The sequence below is a fragment of the Mastacembelus armatus genome, chromosome 5, assembly GCF_900324485.2.
Source record: "Mastacembelus armatus chromosome 5, fMasArm1.2, whole genome shotgun sequence".
NCBI classification, from domain to species: Eukaryota; Metazoa; Chordata; class Actinopteri; order Synbranchiformes; family Mastacembelidae; genus Mastacembelus; species Mastacembelus armatus.
The window spans coordinates 12743760-12759900 of record NC_046637.1 but is presented as its reverse complement, the minus strand read 5'-3'; the positions used below and the strand labels follow the sequence as shown (position 1 = coordinate 12759900).

General features: G+C 38.2%; 1 protein-coding gene across 1 annotated transcript in view; it reads left to right on the top strand.

The window, feature by feature from the left end:
• Window positions 1–9728, top strand: part of cacna2d2b (calcium channel, voltage-dependent, alpha 2/delta subunit 2b) — a 48283-nt gene extending 38555 nt beyond the window's left edge. Inside the window, exons 14-38 of the mRNA XM_033325212.1 lie at window positions 61–110; window positions 296–385; window positions 480–545; window positions 735–809; window positions 923–997; window positions 1167–1238; window positions 1464–1535; window positions 4155–4216; window positions 4562–4638; window positions 4703–4802; window positions 4909–5006; window positions 5098–5188; window positions 5297–5359; window positions 5459–5562; window positions 6024–6122; window positions 6310–6401; window positions 6510–6557; window positions 7146–7217; window positions 7551–7703; window positions 7790–7842; window positions 8215–8270; window positions 8410–8533; window positions 8631–8740; window positions 8850–8932; window positions 9570–9728. Of these exons, the coding sequence (XP_033181103.1) occupies window positions 61–110; window positions 296–385; window positions 480–545; window positions 735–809; window positions 923–997; window positions 1167–1238; window positions 1464–1535; window positions 4155–4216; window positions 4562–4638; window positions 4703–4802; window positions 4909–5006; window positions 5098–5188; window positions 5297–5359; window positions 5459–5562; window positions 6024–6122; window positions 6310–6401; window positions 6510–6557; window positions 7146–7217; window positions 7551–7703; window positions 7790–7842; window positions 8215–8270; window positions 8410–8533; window positions 8631–8740; window positions 8850–8932; window positions 9570–9665 (2081 nt within the window). The 3' untranslated portion in view covers window positions 9666–9728. The remainder of the gene's footprint in view (window positions 1–60; window positions 111–295; window positions 386–479; window positions 546–734; window positions 810–922; window positions 998–1166; window positions 1239–1463; window positions 1536–4154; window positions 4217–4561; window positions 4639–4702; window positions 4803–4908; window positions 5007–5097; window positions 5189–5296; window positions 5360–5458; window positions 5563–6023; window positions 6123–6309; window positions 6402–6509; window positions 6558–7145; window positions 7218–7550; window positions 7704–7789; window positions 7843–8214; window positions 8271–8409; window positions 8534–8630; window positions 8741–8849; window positions 8933–9569) is intronic.
• Window positions 9729–16141: the final 6413 nt, after the last annotated feature.

Sequence of the window (16141 nt, the reverse complement as noted above, 5' to 3'; positions counted from 1 at the left end):
CACTATCTCTCTCTGTGTGTGTTTGTCTTTTTTTCTTTTTTTTCTCTCTCTGCTTGCCAGGTTACTATTTTGAGATCCGTTCCATCTGTGCTATAAGGATTAACACCCAGGTGGGTTTGTCTACTTCGTCTGACGCAGCTGATCCATGTTCACTGTTTCCATGTCTCCTTGTGGCGTTCGCTTAGTCTATAGAAACATCCACTTCCATTTGTTTGCACACCTATGCTCCCTGTGGCCTGATGTTGTTGGTTGTTTTGAAGCTTCAGTCGGTCATTTATTTGTTTTGTTTCATCAGGAGTACCTCGATGTGCTGGGACGCCCCATGGTTCTGGCAGGCAGTGATGCCAAGCAGGTTCAATGGACCAATGTGTATCAGGATGCTTTGGTGAGAATTAGTGACCCCATGGAATTTAGTAAATGCATTAAACATGCAGTACACATTGAAATTAATGCTTTTGGTTTGTCTTTGGAATCTGTAGGGTCTTGGCATGGTAGTAACTGGGACTCTGCCTGTATTTAACCTCACAATGGATGGAAACTCACAGGTAATAAAACTGGTAATACAGTAACATGGCAGTAATTATTAAGCTACTACCAACACTCAGCTCTAATAATGGCATGTGGTTGTGTTACGCATGTATCTCCTGGCAGGAAAGAGGATAAAAGTGTATTTACCAAAACATTTTAACTGTTCCTTTGACAGTTTAATTGTTTTACTGTTGTTGACTTAACAGAATCAGCTGATATTAGGTGTAATGGGAGTCGACGTGCATCTTGATGAGATAAAGCGACTGACACCACGATACAATGTATGTACATCACATTAGCATCACCGTTGGTCACATTTTTCTTGATTTGTACTTGCGATGCACAACACAGACACAGTATAACCAGTTCTCACTTTTTTAAATTTACAAAACAGCTTGGAGCCAATGGATACATTTTTGCCATTGATCCAAATGGATATCTTCTCCTTCATCCTAATCTCCAGCCAAAGGTGATCTTATTTAACCTAATAAAAACATTATGTTTACCCTGTGGGTCTTAGCATTGCAGGTTGGCATTACAGGTCAGTTTAAATTTTGTGAATATAATATGTAGTTGGTATTTGCCTGTTATACTTTGAAGTTACTGTAACGTAAATGTCTTTTTCTCAATCCTCTCAGCTTGTGAACCTCCCTGAACCCGTGACGCTGGACTTTCTGGATGCAGAAGTGGAGGACAGCAATAAAGAGGAGGTGAGCACTGACTGCCAAGTGGAGCCAACTTGAAAGTCTCTGGTTTCAGGTTTTCTGTTTTTTCTTGCTGTTAAGCACGTGTTCAAAGCTATTATTGGGCCAGTGAACACCATTATCTGCCTCGGGACAGTGTGCCTACCAATTTGAAGAATTCTGTGCAGCTAACTGAAGGCCCACACAGCATTGTTTGTAACTAAGTGATACAACTGTGATATAAATCTCTAGATTCGACGACAAATGATTGATGGAAGACCAGGTGAAATGCAGGTCAAAACCCTTATCAAGTCAATTGATGAGGCAAGTAAATTCTCTTTTTGAGTGTTTTTACATATTTCACCTCTTTAGCAGTGTTTCGAAAGTGTTCAGCTATCTAACCTAGAACATGATGGACATGTTAAAAGAACAGCTTTTGGCAGGTCTTTCTTTATTCTTGAAGTATTGCCTTAATGTTTCAGTAACAAAATAATTACAAAGATTGCAGACCTGATGACACATATACATAAATAGATTCGCAAAACTGTCCACAAAACAAGCTGCTCAGCCAGTACAATTGTCCTATTTAACTTTGCTATCTTAACTACATAATAGATTAATTGAAAATGTTTTTACCTGAAATGGGCCAACTTTGTCCTATTGCATTTACCATTGCACACAACCCTGTGTTCAGTGAGTTATGATTTCACACCCAAATCCTAGTAAACCTCCTGTTTTGATTTTTTATCATGTGTAACGTGTGTGTGAAGATAAGATACATAACCAATTTAAAGTACAGCAGAGCAATCCTACATACTGAAGCTGTTACGTGTTGGGGTGCTGGCAGGAGGAAGGAGTGACAGGACCCAAATGCAGGACAAAGAGAGGTTTAATTATTCCCCCTGGAAACGCCAGGGATCGGGAGAGAAACAGAAATACAACCGGATGTCCCGGCTAGGCGGCACAGTCTGCCATGCAGAGGCATATAATAAAACACCAAAATAATCATCAACCAGCTACACACATTAACACCGGTTAATGCTTCTGCACCAAACAAAGGATCACCGGCAGTACATATAGCCGGCAGAGAAAACCAAGTAATTGGACACAGGTGAGAACAATTAGTGACCAACATAAAGCTGCCGGGGACCGATGCAGGGGGAAAACAGGAAGCCCTTTCAGCATAAAGGTCCCTGGCAGGAAGTCCCAAAAGGGGACTCATAACAGAAGCATACATTAGTTCTACTATGAAATAAATAATCTGATGGATATTTAAGGTGATTTTCAGCTTCCATTACGTATTTATTTCCAGATAAGTGGTTTAGGTAACTGAGTTAAAGGCTCAGTTGTTAGTGTTGAACAATGTTTATAGTTAACTTAAATTTCACATACTATTCATAGAGTTAATCTGAAAACTTTATTACCACAAGGTCTCCTTAGCAGCTGTTCTCATCTGTGTTAACTTTAAAGCACTTTAAAGTGTGATTTATCATAATCATTTATCTTCTTTCTACAGATTAGTGTTGAAATATGAAGCTGATCTGTTTTCTTGCAGTGATTCTGAATAGCATTGATGTAAAAAAAACAAGAGTATCAGAAAGCATTATTCGGTTATTGGTTTTAGGTGTTAGCCCCAGCACTAAAAAAATAACAGGTTCAGGTCCTGTTTTTAAATACAGGATTACTGTATGTTTACCTTAACAACTATTTAGTGTGATTTGGTGTCAGGACTGAGGAAACGGATATATGTTTCAGACCAAAAGATGCGCCCACTCTGGTACTTAAAGGTTCAACTCAAGACTTTATTTACGAGGTTAGGAGAAACAGGAACCAAAACATTAGACTAAGAGGGAACAGGTCTAGGCAGGGAAACACAAGGACATGAACAATGAAAACAAGGCAAGAGGGTCCACATAAAACAAGAACATGGGACAAGGACACAAGGGGACAAGGTCGGAGGGATCTGGGTCACACTCACACTTAGGGAGACGCACCAGATCACACAAACACTTGAGCATGAACGACAGGGGTCGGGGCATGAAGGTCTGGGTCACACACGCACTTCGGGAGACGCACCAGACCACACAGGGAACATGAACATGAACAGGGAATCAAGGCATGAAGGGATCTGGGTCACACACAGCTAGGGAGACGCACCAGACCACACAGGGAACATGAACATGAACGGGGAAATCAAGGCATGAAGGGATCTGGGTCACACACACACTTAGGGAGACGCACCAGATCACACAACCACTTGAGCATGAAAGACAGGGGTCGGGACATGAAGGTCTGGGTCACACACGCACTACGGGAGACGCACCAGACCACACAGGGAACATGAACATGAACAGGGAATCAAGGCATGAAACACAAGGGCAAGAAACATGGCAAGAGGCAGAGACACATAAACAGGAGACTGGGAAAAGAACCAGGAAATTAAGACCAAAAGGAGACAAAATACTTAACTTAAATCAGGAGGGACAAAAGGCAGGCCATAATCAAAACAAGTCTAACAAGAGCTCAAACGCTGTCTTGGCAGTACACAAACCCATGCATAGTCTGCTATGCATGGGTTTGTGTACCCAGCAACTAAAACAAAGAACAACCAAGGTATATAAGGACCGGGCACAAAACAAGAACCAGGTGAAAACAATCAAACAAATTAGAACAATGTAAAGAAACAGAAATAACCAAAGACCAGTTCCTGTCAGGATCCTCCAAAATAAAAGAAAACGGAAGTCCAGAGAAATGGATCCTGACATTTGGATCATAAATTAAACCTTGAAACCTACTCAGTCTCTGATGATCATGTTCTAGAGGATCAGTAGACTGCTGTACACTTATGTCCCAAATTACAGTAAACACAAGTACAACTGGGTAAACAGTAGTGTGTTTGCTTTGACTGACGAGTACTAAAATATCTTTATTTATTTATTGTAGAAATATATTGATGAGGTATACAGAGGTTACACCTGGACTCCTATCAATGGTACAGACTACAGGTGAGTGGTTACAATTTTATCAGGTAAAAATAATAACCAATCAGTGGCCTGTTGAGTATTGTACATAGAGATGGCTTCAGTCGAGGCAGATGGCCGCCCAAACTGAGCCCGGTTCTGCTGGAGGTTTTTTTCTTCCGTTAAAGGGAGTTTTTTCCTCTCCACTGTCGCCAAGTGCTTGCTCATAAGGGAATTGTTGGGTTTTTAGTTTTAGTTTTTGTAAAGTGCCTTGAGATGATTTGTATTGTGATTTGGCGCTATACAAATAAAATTGAATTGAATTGAATTGAATTCTGAGACGCTTCTTCTCACTCTTTCATCTTCCTGTTGGGATGCTGCCACCTGCAGTCTTGGTTTGGTACTACCCCCCTACAATGAGTACTACATCCAGGCAGACCTAAGTGATGTGATGCTGCAACTCCAATGTGAGTACCAAAGCAAAGCTTTCAGATGACTCTGTTATATAAAGATTTACATACATTAGATGAGATGAAAACAATAAAATCATCTTGTCTCTTTTTGTTACAGATATGCAGTCATTGCTGCCCAGCTCCTTTGAATCATCAGGACATGTGTTTCTGGCTCCAAGGTGACCGAAATCTTTCCTTAGTCCTCTTGATCGTGGTATTTCTCTGTTTGTTCAGAAAAAGAGTTTGTATTCATGTATTTTGTATTTGTTTGTGTTTTCACTCCAGGGAATACTGCAAGCGGCTGCATCTTTCTGACAACAACACCCAGTTTTTGCAGAACTTCCTTTCACTAATGCTGGACGTTTCTCCAGAATCAGATGAGTGTGAGTGTAACACTGTAACACTGTAACAGTTTTAGAAGTATTTTATCAACCAAGCTACAGATACACCAATGTGATTATCTTTCTCTCTCAGGTGACCAAGGCCTGATTCATAACCTGATTTTGGATTCTCGGATTATTGGGCAGCTGGCCTCTCGTGTATGGAAGAACAAAGACCTAAATTCGTGAGTCAGCTTGTTGTTATCCTGCTCTGGCAAAAATCAACTTGCCTTTCACAAAAAGACAAATTATGTAAAACACAGAGCTTGCTTAGTAAAAACAAATTTTTGCAGGTATGGCTTCCTGGCTGTATTTGCTTCTACAGATGGAGGAATAACACGGGTTTTCCCCAATTTGTGAGTAAAATATACTTACTTACTTGAGCACAAAAATCTGGTAGTAATGTCACAGACATTTTATTTCACAATCTAATGATTTGTGTTATGTTCGTACAGAGCTGCTGAATTATGGGAGGAAGACCCTGAACCTTTTAATTCAAATTACTACAGACGGAGCCTTGACAACAGAGGTTACATGTTTAGAGCTCCATCGAGATCCAGTAAGTAACTCAGCAAATATGCTTTATGATCCATCCGTCTATCCATCTATCCATCCATCCATCCATCCATCCATCCATCCATCCATCCATCCATCCATCCATTCATTATCCTGGTAAATCCAGGACCAGTTCCCACTTGACACTGGGCGAGAGTCTGGGTACATCCTGCACAGATTGCCAATTCATTGCAGTACATATTGTGACAGACTTAAGTTGCTGACAGTATGTTACTATACAACACAGTAAAACAGTCAAAACAATTTTAAAACATATTCACAAACATTTAGGACGGTAATGCCATCACATACTCATCTAATGGTCAACAATTAACATCCATGCTCAAGTATTTTTCACATATCTGCTAACTTACTTTTTGTCAAACCCAGTTTCACAATGTGTGTTTGTGACATCAGACTATGATTTCAGACTAATTTTTAATTCATGTGTTTTGTTTGTAACAGCCTTGGATGACCCTATAGGTGCAGAAAATGGCACGGTTGGAATTCTGGTTAGTTCAGCTGTTGAGGTTAATTTGGGAGGCAAAATGCTCAAACCTGCAGGTAAGCAAAATGCTTTTCTGTGGAAAATCCCAACATGATGTGGTATATTGTGTGGTGTAGGGTTGCCAGCTTGATCTAAATTCTTTTTTAGATATTTCAGCTACTTCTGCTATGTCCATTTATTATTAAAATGCTGCTTCTTACCTCACTGTTACTTTGGTATGGTCCTGTGGTTCTGATCTCTCAGTGGTGGGAGTGAAGCTAGACCTGGAAGCGTGGATTGACAAGTTTAAGATCCTAGCCAGCAACGTTTCAGACATTCGACAGGGCTCACACAAGGTACAGCACAGTGTCACTCCTCATTGATGATCATTAGTCACCCAGATCAAGCTGATTCTACTTAAGCAAAAGTGGCATTATTGTCTCATTACACATTTTTTTAAACAGTGTGGACCATCCAGAAGTTGTGAGATGGACTGTGAAATGAACACAGATGTAAGAATCTTTATCTTACCTTCGATCACTGCTTTTTAGCAGACCTGCCATTACAGAGTCTCATTTTTTTAGCTGTTTGTATAACACAGTGCTTTGCATTAAAATGGTTTTTGCTGATGTTTCAGGCTGTGAGCTTACCTTGTACCTTGTAGGATCCAAGTATTGAGCCCTAAAGTTGTATTTTCATTAAAAAGGCGACAAAAAACAAAAACAAAAAAAAAAAAGCCAGCCTTTTGATAAATCCTTGAACCTTGATTTTATATCAGTGATTTGCCTTTTTTGTTTTGACATTTAGTTTAAAACCTTGGTGGAAGTGCACATAAATTATGATTTTTATCAGTATTTTTGTTTTATTCTTGCGACATTGATAGACGTTACTTATGATAGACATGAAGACGTGCATATATTAAGATGTTTTACTTTTATTGGCTTTCTGTTTTGCACACTTGCCTGCAGGATTTTACTATTTTCTTTAGTAAGATCATGCTAATATTTATCCCCAAATTTTCAGCTGCTGTTCAGTGTTATGCTAAAACCGCTGCTGTGTGAGCAGGTCTATTTATTTAAAATGTAATGTGTTGCCTGCAGGATCTTCTCTGCTATCTTATTGATGACGGTGGGTTCCTGGTTATGTCCAATCAGAGAGATCACTGGAAGAAGGTACATCATCCCCTTTTACAAGAAAGTACTCAGTATACTTTGTTCACTGTGTTTTAAAAGTAAAGGTATGGAAAGTGCAGTCGTCTTGCTGTATTTAAAAACTCCACTGTAATTATACCAAACAATAAAGTACACAAACTGGATAAGAAGGAAATAAATGGAACCCAGGAGTTAAGTTTATATTAAACCAGAATCAGAATCAGAATCAGAATCTGAATCGGTTTTATTGCCAGGTACAGCAAAGAACACTTTAGACTACTAGGAATTTGGAAAACCACTGAATCCCTGACTTTTTCCTTAAGTACAGCAATATTTTCTTTAATTCTATAACAGATCGGCCTTTTCTTTGGCGATGTGGACCCTTATCTAATGCACGCACTCTACAACAACTCTATCTTTACCCGGCGTCAGACATTTCAATTCCAGTCTGCATGTGAACCAGTCAGAAGCAGCCACACTGGTGCTGCACCAAGAGGCATCTTTGTGGTAAGAGATGACATCAGGCCTGCAGATTTCAGGTTCAGGGACATTTTGTAATGCTCTCATCTCTTACCACTCCATGTTTTCTGCAGCCATCCATTGCTGACATCCTCAGCTTGGCCTGGTGGACGTCCACAGTAGCATGGTGAGACTTTGTTTACTATAAATGAAATGACACTAAGAGCATGAGAAGTGAATTTAGAACAAACGTAACAGGGTCCTGCCTAATGCAACCACATAGGAGCACAATCCAGTGTCTTCATGTGCCGGTCCCAAGTCCGGGTAAATGCAGATGGTTGTGTCAGGAAGGGCAGCCGACATAAAATTTAAGCCAAATCAAACATGCAAATCACAAATATGACTCCCATAAAGGAAAAGAAGAAGAAGAAGTAATGGGGTCCTGCCACTCTATGCTCAGCTAGTGTTATTGTAGGTGTTACATATGTTTTCTGGTACTTTCTGATGTTTCCAAATTATACTTATTTCTGTAACAAGTTATAATGTGACCCTTTTTCAGGTCTGTGATTCAGCAGCTACTGTATGGAGTGGCATATAACAGCTGGATCTACCAAGGTGAATTAGTGCATCAATACAGTTTGTGTGGAAATATCTACATTAACTGATGGATGGGTGAAAGTCAATGTTAAGCTTTTAAAATATCGTACAGATCTACATATGTAATGCTGTATTTGAATGCATGTTTGTCTTTTAGATGGTGTTCTAGTTGAAGGTTTTGAGACAAAGGAAAGCAGCTGTGTGACCATCCAAAGCCAGTTCTACTTTACAAACACCACCAACTCCTACAATGTGCTGCAGGACTGTGGAAACTGCTCCCGGTGTGTTTTCTGGACCATCAGCAGAATGTGTTTACGATCTCACACCTGTGCTGTGTATGTAGAGAACTGGCTAAATATCCATCACTGTCTCTTATAGGCTGTTTCACGCAAAGCGGATAGAAAACACCAACCTGCTCTTCGTTGTTGCTGAGACACTGCCCTGCAGCTCCTGTGAGATAGAGAGACTGACCCAGGTCAGGACAGAGTGTATCCTTTTAGTTCTCTGGTGCTTTCATTTGTGCTGAAGGTGGAAACCTCATCCATCTTGTGTGGCAGGTTATGTTCACTCTTACTTCCCTTAACTAAAAACAAACAGTTCAGGAAGAGAATCCATGTGAAGTACTGAGCAACGCACGATATCGTAAAGGACCGACTTCTTGCTTTGACTACAGTGCCTTAGTAAGTAAATAAACTATACTGAAAGAGCAAGAGTCCATATTTGTGCATCACTCTTTAGCATGTAATGTGACATTTTGAGTCCATAGGCATAATCTTTGAAAGCACATAAATTATATTTTGAAGAGAAATTATTATACAAAGAAAAAAACGTTTTAACAGTTAGTGGTCTAATTTTGTAGTTGTTTTGTACTATACAGTCAAGATATTATAAATATTAATGTTTTTTCTTAGTTGTTTTCCTTAGTTGATTATGCTAATCAAAACTATAGTTTTGATACATCAAATTTTAAGTGGTGATTAATGTGCAGTAATTAGTTTATTAAATGAACCACAATAATAAATGTAATTTATTTAGCTAATGTTACCTGGAGGCTAAAAATTAACAGAAATGTACCAAGTTCTAAAAATGTGTATGTGGACTACTTTTGTGCCTTAATTCTTACCACTCTCTCAGAGCTGGATTATTCTTTGAGTCACAATTATCTCTACAAAAAATAAAATGTTTATACTAAAATAGTCAGGACTATGTTTGATAGCATACTGAAGACTGTGCAAAGACAACTACAAGGATTTTCTTAATGTACAAGTTATATGCCATATGGTCTGATAGAGGATTTATTGTAAACTCTTATTCCAGGAAAACACGTCAGAGTGTGGACGGGGTCATTCTCTGCAATCCTCCATAGGCGTCCTTTTCTTTCTTCAACTTACTCTGCCTCTCTTTCATCTCTGACCCACACAAACACCAACTTCTTTCATCTCTTTGGGGTTAGGCTCAGATTTACTGAAGGTCAGGTCAAACAGCAAATGCAAAATTTTTCCTTTTTGAGCTACAAATAGCACACAGCAAATGCACAGAAAATTGATACTTGGACCAGCGTTCAGTGTTTGTTTTTTTTATTTTTGCTATTGCTTTTATTGATGTTTCAGAGCTTGAGTGCAAAATATAGGAAAAGAATGTGTCAGGTATGCATGCTACCTAAACTAGCATGAGCATGTTTGAAACTTTTGCACATGGCCTCAGCAACGTAAACAACCACCAAAAAATCAAGCAAGGCAGCCGAAATGTCCTTTAACAGTCTGAAACAGAAACGACTAGCTGTTATAGAGCACACTTCAAGGTTTGATTGGATTGTAGTGGTGAAAAGATCTAAAAACATGGTTGGATTAATTTATTCTCTGGAAAATACTTCGTAGTAGAAGAAGTACAGTATTCAATTCTATAACTTAAGTAAAATTACACTCCAGAAGTACTGAAAACTTTACTAATAAAGAGTATAAAAGAATGAATTGAAAGTATCAAAGCTAAAAATACTCATTTGACAGCAAAATGGTCCATCTCTTATATTATCATACCGTGCATTATGTTATCAGATTACTCTGCAGATTATTCTATCAGATTAGATTAGATCAGATTCTATCAGATTATTCTGCATTACAGAATTTCAGTGTTGTAGCTTATTGACATTGAAATAATTTCCACTACCATTCACTGTCACTTTTTGATACCTAATTGAATATATTGAATATAGTTTAATTTTTATGGATTTTCACAATTTTCTGTGTGGGGCAGCTCGTTATGTGAGGCCCATCTTAATTGTTAGCGGTTTATATGGCTATAACTCCTAGTTAAAGCTGTTCAGGGTGTTTACGCATCTGATGTTTCTACACTGGTGCACACCACACATTTAGATAACTGCTACCACATGAGAATGTAAATATATACGCGTTAATTATACAGAAGCTGCTGCTGCAGGAGCCTAATGGTTCAGACTCCTGGATGTAATTTGTTCAGATACTGCTTGTGGCCACATTTTGCTTCTGCTGGCTTAAAATGAATTATGTGTACCTGTTTTCATTTGCATGTCCACGCTGGGAAATTGTTTTTGCTGACAAAGGAGCTCCTACACTTACAGCTGTTAATTCAATGATAGTGGATCCAAGCCTTAACCTCACATTCACTTCAGTGTCTTTCAATCCACCTATGACCTTTGCAAGACAGTTTAAGTACTGCAAATTGTATCATACATGAGATGACCCAAAAACAATTATTTGCTGCCATACTGATTATAATCTGTAACCTAAATCTTTAAATCCAACCTGATTTCTGAGAGAAATTAGATAATTTAGAAGTATTTTTTTTCTCTTCCAGTCAGTTAATAATGTCATAATGTTCATAACAAATATCACTAATGAAATGTCTGGGTAATTTCATTGTGATACAAGGATTGTATGTACAGTAAGTCAAGTTTGCTTTGTTAAAAGGCTTCCCGAGGTGTCCAATATGATCGTAAAGTGCTTCCAGTCAAGTACATTTTTAAAGGATATAAAATCAAACAGAAAACCAAAATCATCAAACATTAACTAATTGTGTAAAGTAGTATGGCATTCCAGTACAATATTTAGAAAAACGTAACACTGCACACCGTTTGTTGCAGTGATGCTGTTGTAATTGGATAATTAATTCTGGCAGTAATATTCAATTTATGATTAGATGACTTGCTTTTAGGCGTCGGTGTGTAGTCGACATGTTTTTAAATGTACAGTATTTCATCCGTTTTTTTAATTGATGGGAAGCTCTTTGTCCCTTTTTTGTATCATGTATCACCACTAACCTGAATTTATGCACTTATGTATGCTTCTAAATGGGGAATGTAGCTGCTGAACAGCTTTTGGTGTTATCAAAATGTTATTGGTATGTGATGCTTTTTTTGTGTTGAGATTCCCCTGATTGTGTCATTGAAAGCATTGATGCACTGTGGCAGAATATTTTCATTTTATCATGTGCACCTCATCATGACAGTAATATTTAATTAAACTCTTTACTAAATCATGAGGCTGTAAGACTTAGCAATTTAGTCACAATACAGTATGTTTAAAAGTCTTATTTAGACTGATCAGCAAAAAGAAAAAAAAAGATCATCAAATCCTTTCATCATTATCATAAAACATGTAGAATAATTAACGGTTTGAACAGCAAGCAGGGTAATCAGTCTGTTTTCCACAGTATTTTACATGTAAAATGTGTTCTTTACCTGGTTAGCTGATTAAAATCTCTTAGAGTTACATCTACTCTTCATTGAAAAATCCAGTATCTATAAATGTGCAAATATATTTTGTTCGTAAGGTTTAAAGCTGCAATGCATATAAGATTTATCAGCATCTGGTGGTAAGATTGCAGAATGCAATCTTCTGAATACTGTATTCCATTTCTGCTAATAGATCGCTCTAAATGTTGCAAATTTAATCTTTGCTGTAAGGTCGGTTATTAGCTTGCAGCCGCTGGAAGTTTTGGTCCAGCATTCAGTTTGTGTTAGCTAAATATTAGACCATGATTGGCTGCCAATACCTGCTCATATGTTCACATCTCAAAGTCAGATTTAATATGGGCACAGAGAAATTTTCTACCTTTAGAAGATGAATGTGAAAGTGTGAAACTCTGCAGCTGCATCATTGTACACAATGAAGGTTAAACATCCAAATCAAATAACAATAATTAAAATATATTTTATGTTAGTGTAAAAATTAATTCTACTGAAAAAAAGTGACAATAAGTACTTTACAGTGTGTCAGTGTTTGTTTCATGATAAAATCCTGAAAATATTTTCCCACAGAGATTTATCAGCCCTTGATGTCTTTTTTGCATTATAGATTGATCTGGTTACAGAATTAATGGGGGAATATTTTTTTAAAAAAAGCTTTTTTGACAAAATATTTGTAAAATGCTGTTTCTCTGTCTGCCTGGTGTTCCATTCTGCAGTGCCTTGTTGCACTTGTTTTGGATGGCAGGAACATATGGATCTTAGGTGTGCATGTTCACCTTACAGAACATGTGAAGGACACACTTGAATTTCAAGGAGTGCAGTGGTTCAACTCTAAAAGGACTTCTCGGTCAGGGAATATAATAAGTTTAACTTATGAAACATTTTCAAAGGAGCACAGCACATATGTGAACGAGCACAGCACAAGTGTGTTGAGCAGCTGGACTCCCCTCCTGCCTTCTCATGGACAGATGTTTGTCAAAGCATTGAGAACAAACCCTGCTGCCCTTCTGCTCTGTGTCGTTTATCTCTACACTGTGGTTCAGCCTCGAATCAAAGCACAGACACTGTCCATTTTCATAGATTTCTACTTTGTCCCATCTGCACACTGTTTATTCTACAGTTGAAACCTGCTGGAGACGTAACTTTCCATTAGGACTGACTGAAACGAGTGAATGCTTATGTACAGTGTACCTACTGTTGTGCATCTCTGCTGTACCCAAGCATGGTGGGGACTAGAGAAGCAGATCAAAGCTCAACACTGTTTGGAGACCTCAGCAAAAACACATGCTTACAAAAAAAAAAAAAAAAACTCAAGAATAGCTTTTACTCTGAGACCTGCAGTATTTACTCTAGGTCATATTGCATTATTCAGACAACACTGTTGTACATTGACAGAAAAACATTTTGTGGAACTCTTTAAAGCCTACGATATATCACTACTGTTGAGGTCAGTGTTGTAGTTTTGTTTTAAATTACTGGTATTTATTTGCATGATGTTTTGAACAATTTACAGATTTGTATACATAGTCTGAAGGATATTTTACATTCCTGTCCACAGCCATCTCTAGTACTGTGGAGAGAAACAAGGGTGGCCTCTGTAGATATTTCGGGTGATGTGGAGGTTTCAGAGCTCTTTGTGGTATGCATATGAAAGAAGCTGAAAGTTTGACTTCAGTGAAGCCTATAATAACAATCAGTGTTTGCAGCATTGGTCTTTTACAACAAATAAAAGCACAGAGAAGTTTAGTGTTAGGAGCAATATACTGCCTGATAAAATCTTTGTCATTTTTTTTGAAAAAATGTCTTCAAGTGACATAAAAAGGCTGATAATGATTTATGCATTTAAAGGCTGTATAACAACCCATAGGGTAGTGGCATGAGTCCCCTTTATTGATTAACTTTGTTTATAAAATAGATCTAAATGTTGCTTATTTTCTTATTGTGTATATTATTTGTCCTGAACAGAAAGGAACTCGAATGTGTTTGAAGCTTGTGTGGGCACAATATGCAGTTTACATGAAAATCTGCAAAACAAACATATATATATATATAGTGTTAGGAGCGAGTATGTATATATATATATATATATATATATATATATGTATATTTACTGTATGTCTATGTCCTTTTATTTACTGTGTATCAGAAGAAAAGAATGTCAGTTTTTTCGCTGTAAGTTTGCTTTACATTTTGATGATGTTGTCGTTTACTCGGGACACTCTGTGCCAGTCTCCAACGCCACCTCATTTTTGTACAGACGATGTGAAGCAGTCCGCAGAAGATGGAGGATACCTTTGTAAAGATTTTGTCAGTCACGTTAAAAAAATGGATATTTAAATGTTTATATCTTTGGTGATTAAATGCTATTGATATTTTTCACTTGAGTTTGGAATCGTTATTGTCCTTCACTAATTGAGTACACCAGCTGCCGCTTTTTGGGTGACCACCAGGGCGGTGACACTTTTGGTACCTTTCCATTGTTTTGACTACACTACATTGAATCTCGTAGTCTAGGAGCCTGTTAGACTCTGATTGCTGATTTAGATGGGCGTAAATTTGTGATACTGACACCTGTCGATCGCTGCCAGCATTAAATTTCCCCCATTCTGACCCGTGTCCCCCACAAGAGTGAAACCTGCTGGGGTTGTAAATATAACACACAGGCAGCTCCTCTGGCAGCTGAAAGCAACTGTGTGTCCTGCCACAGCAGCTTAATGACCCCATCAGTGTCAACTGGAGTGGCTGAAATGCCTGAATAAACGAAAAAGGAATACCACCCTGCTTTTACTGCCAGAAGACATAAACAGCGGCAGATAAAGTAGAGACAATGGAAGTGGGATCAGAGCTGACACACAGACATTACAGTAATAAATGTAGTCACTCACACTCACAGCCAATTTATTATAATTAACTAAAGGTATACAAACATCTTTAGGCTGTGAAAGATGAGGAGGGTGCCATCTTAAAAACAAAAACCATTATGCTCTCTGGAATGAAGTTAACATAGGGTCTACCAAACCAGAATAATATCTTACTGTGTTTAATATTATCTCCAAAGGTGTTTTGTTACTTTGAAGAGATTCTGGAGGTTTGGGCCTACTTGCAAATTTAGAGTAATTTATTTTTGGGTGATATTAAAGGATTAATTAGAGATGGTCTTATAGAAAGTGCTCCCCTCAATACATTTTTGGTTAAACCTTTTCAGTCAAATACAATGGAAGAATGTTATTGGCTGAGATGGACAATTTTCTGACATGCACATTTTGTTGATTAATAGTTTGAACCTGTGAAATCCCAGTGAACAGTGAAAAATAACCATTAAAACCCAGGTCGATGTCTTGTTTGTCCAACCACCAGTCCAAAGGTCAAAAATATTAAGATAACTATTATTCAAGATAACAAAATACAGAAAATCCTCACATTTGGGAAGCTGAAATCAGAAATCTATACTTTTTACTTGATAAATGACTTAAGTAGATATCACAATTGTTGGTGATTCCTTTTAAGGCTAGACTTAAAACCTTTCTTTTTGACAAAGCTTATAATTAGGGTTGGTTCAGGTAACCCTGAACCATAGTTATGCTGTTTATAGGCCTAGACTGCCCGAGGACTCTCCATTGGTACACTGAACTCCCCTACCGTACCCTACCCTACCCTAACCCTCCTCTCCTCCCCCTTACATGTATATTCCACCATTGAATGTCACTAACCTTGTGCTCTCTCTCTCCTCTAGTTTGTGCTATCTCCCTCTCTCTCTGTCCTCTCTCTCTGTACCTTCTGCAGGTGTCCCTGGTCCTGGATCTGTATATTGCTGATGTGCAGTTACTGGCCCCACCAACCTGCAGTGTCTATTGGTTGTTTATTGTTGCTGTTCTTTTCTCTCTCCTCTATCCACTCACCCCAACTGTCGATGCAGGTGGCCCAAACTGAGCCTCTGGAAGGGTTCTTCTGTTAAAGGGAATATTTATATGGCCCCCTAGTAACTCAAAATAACGAGATACTTTCTCGATATTCTGACTTACCAACTCAAAATAACGAGATACTTTCTCGATATTCTGACTTACCAACTCAAAATAATGAGATACTTTCTCAATATTCTCACTTAGCAACTCAAAATAACAAAATACTTTCTCTGGGAACACACTTTTAAGCACAATTTCATGCC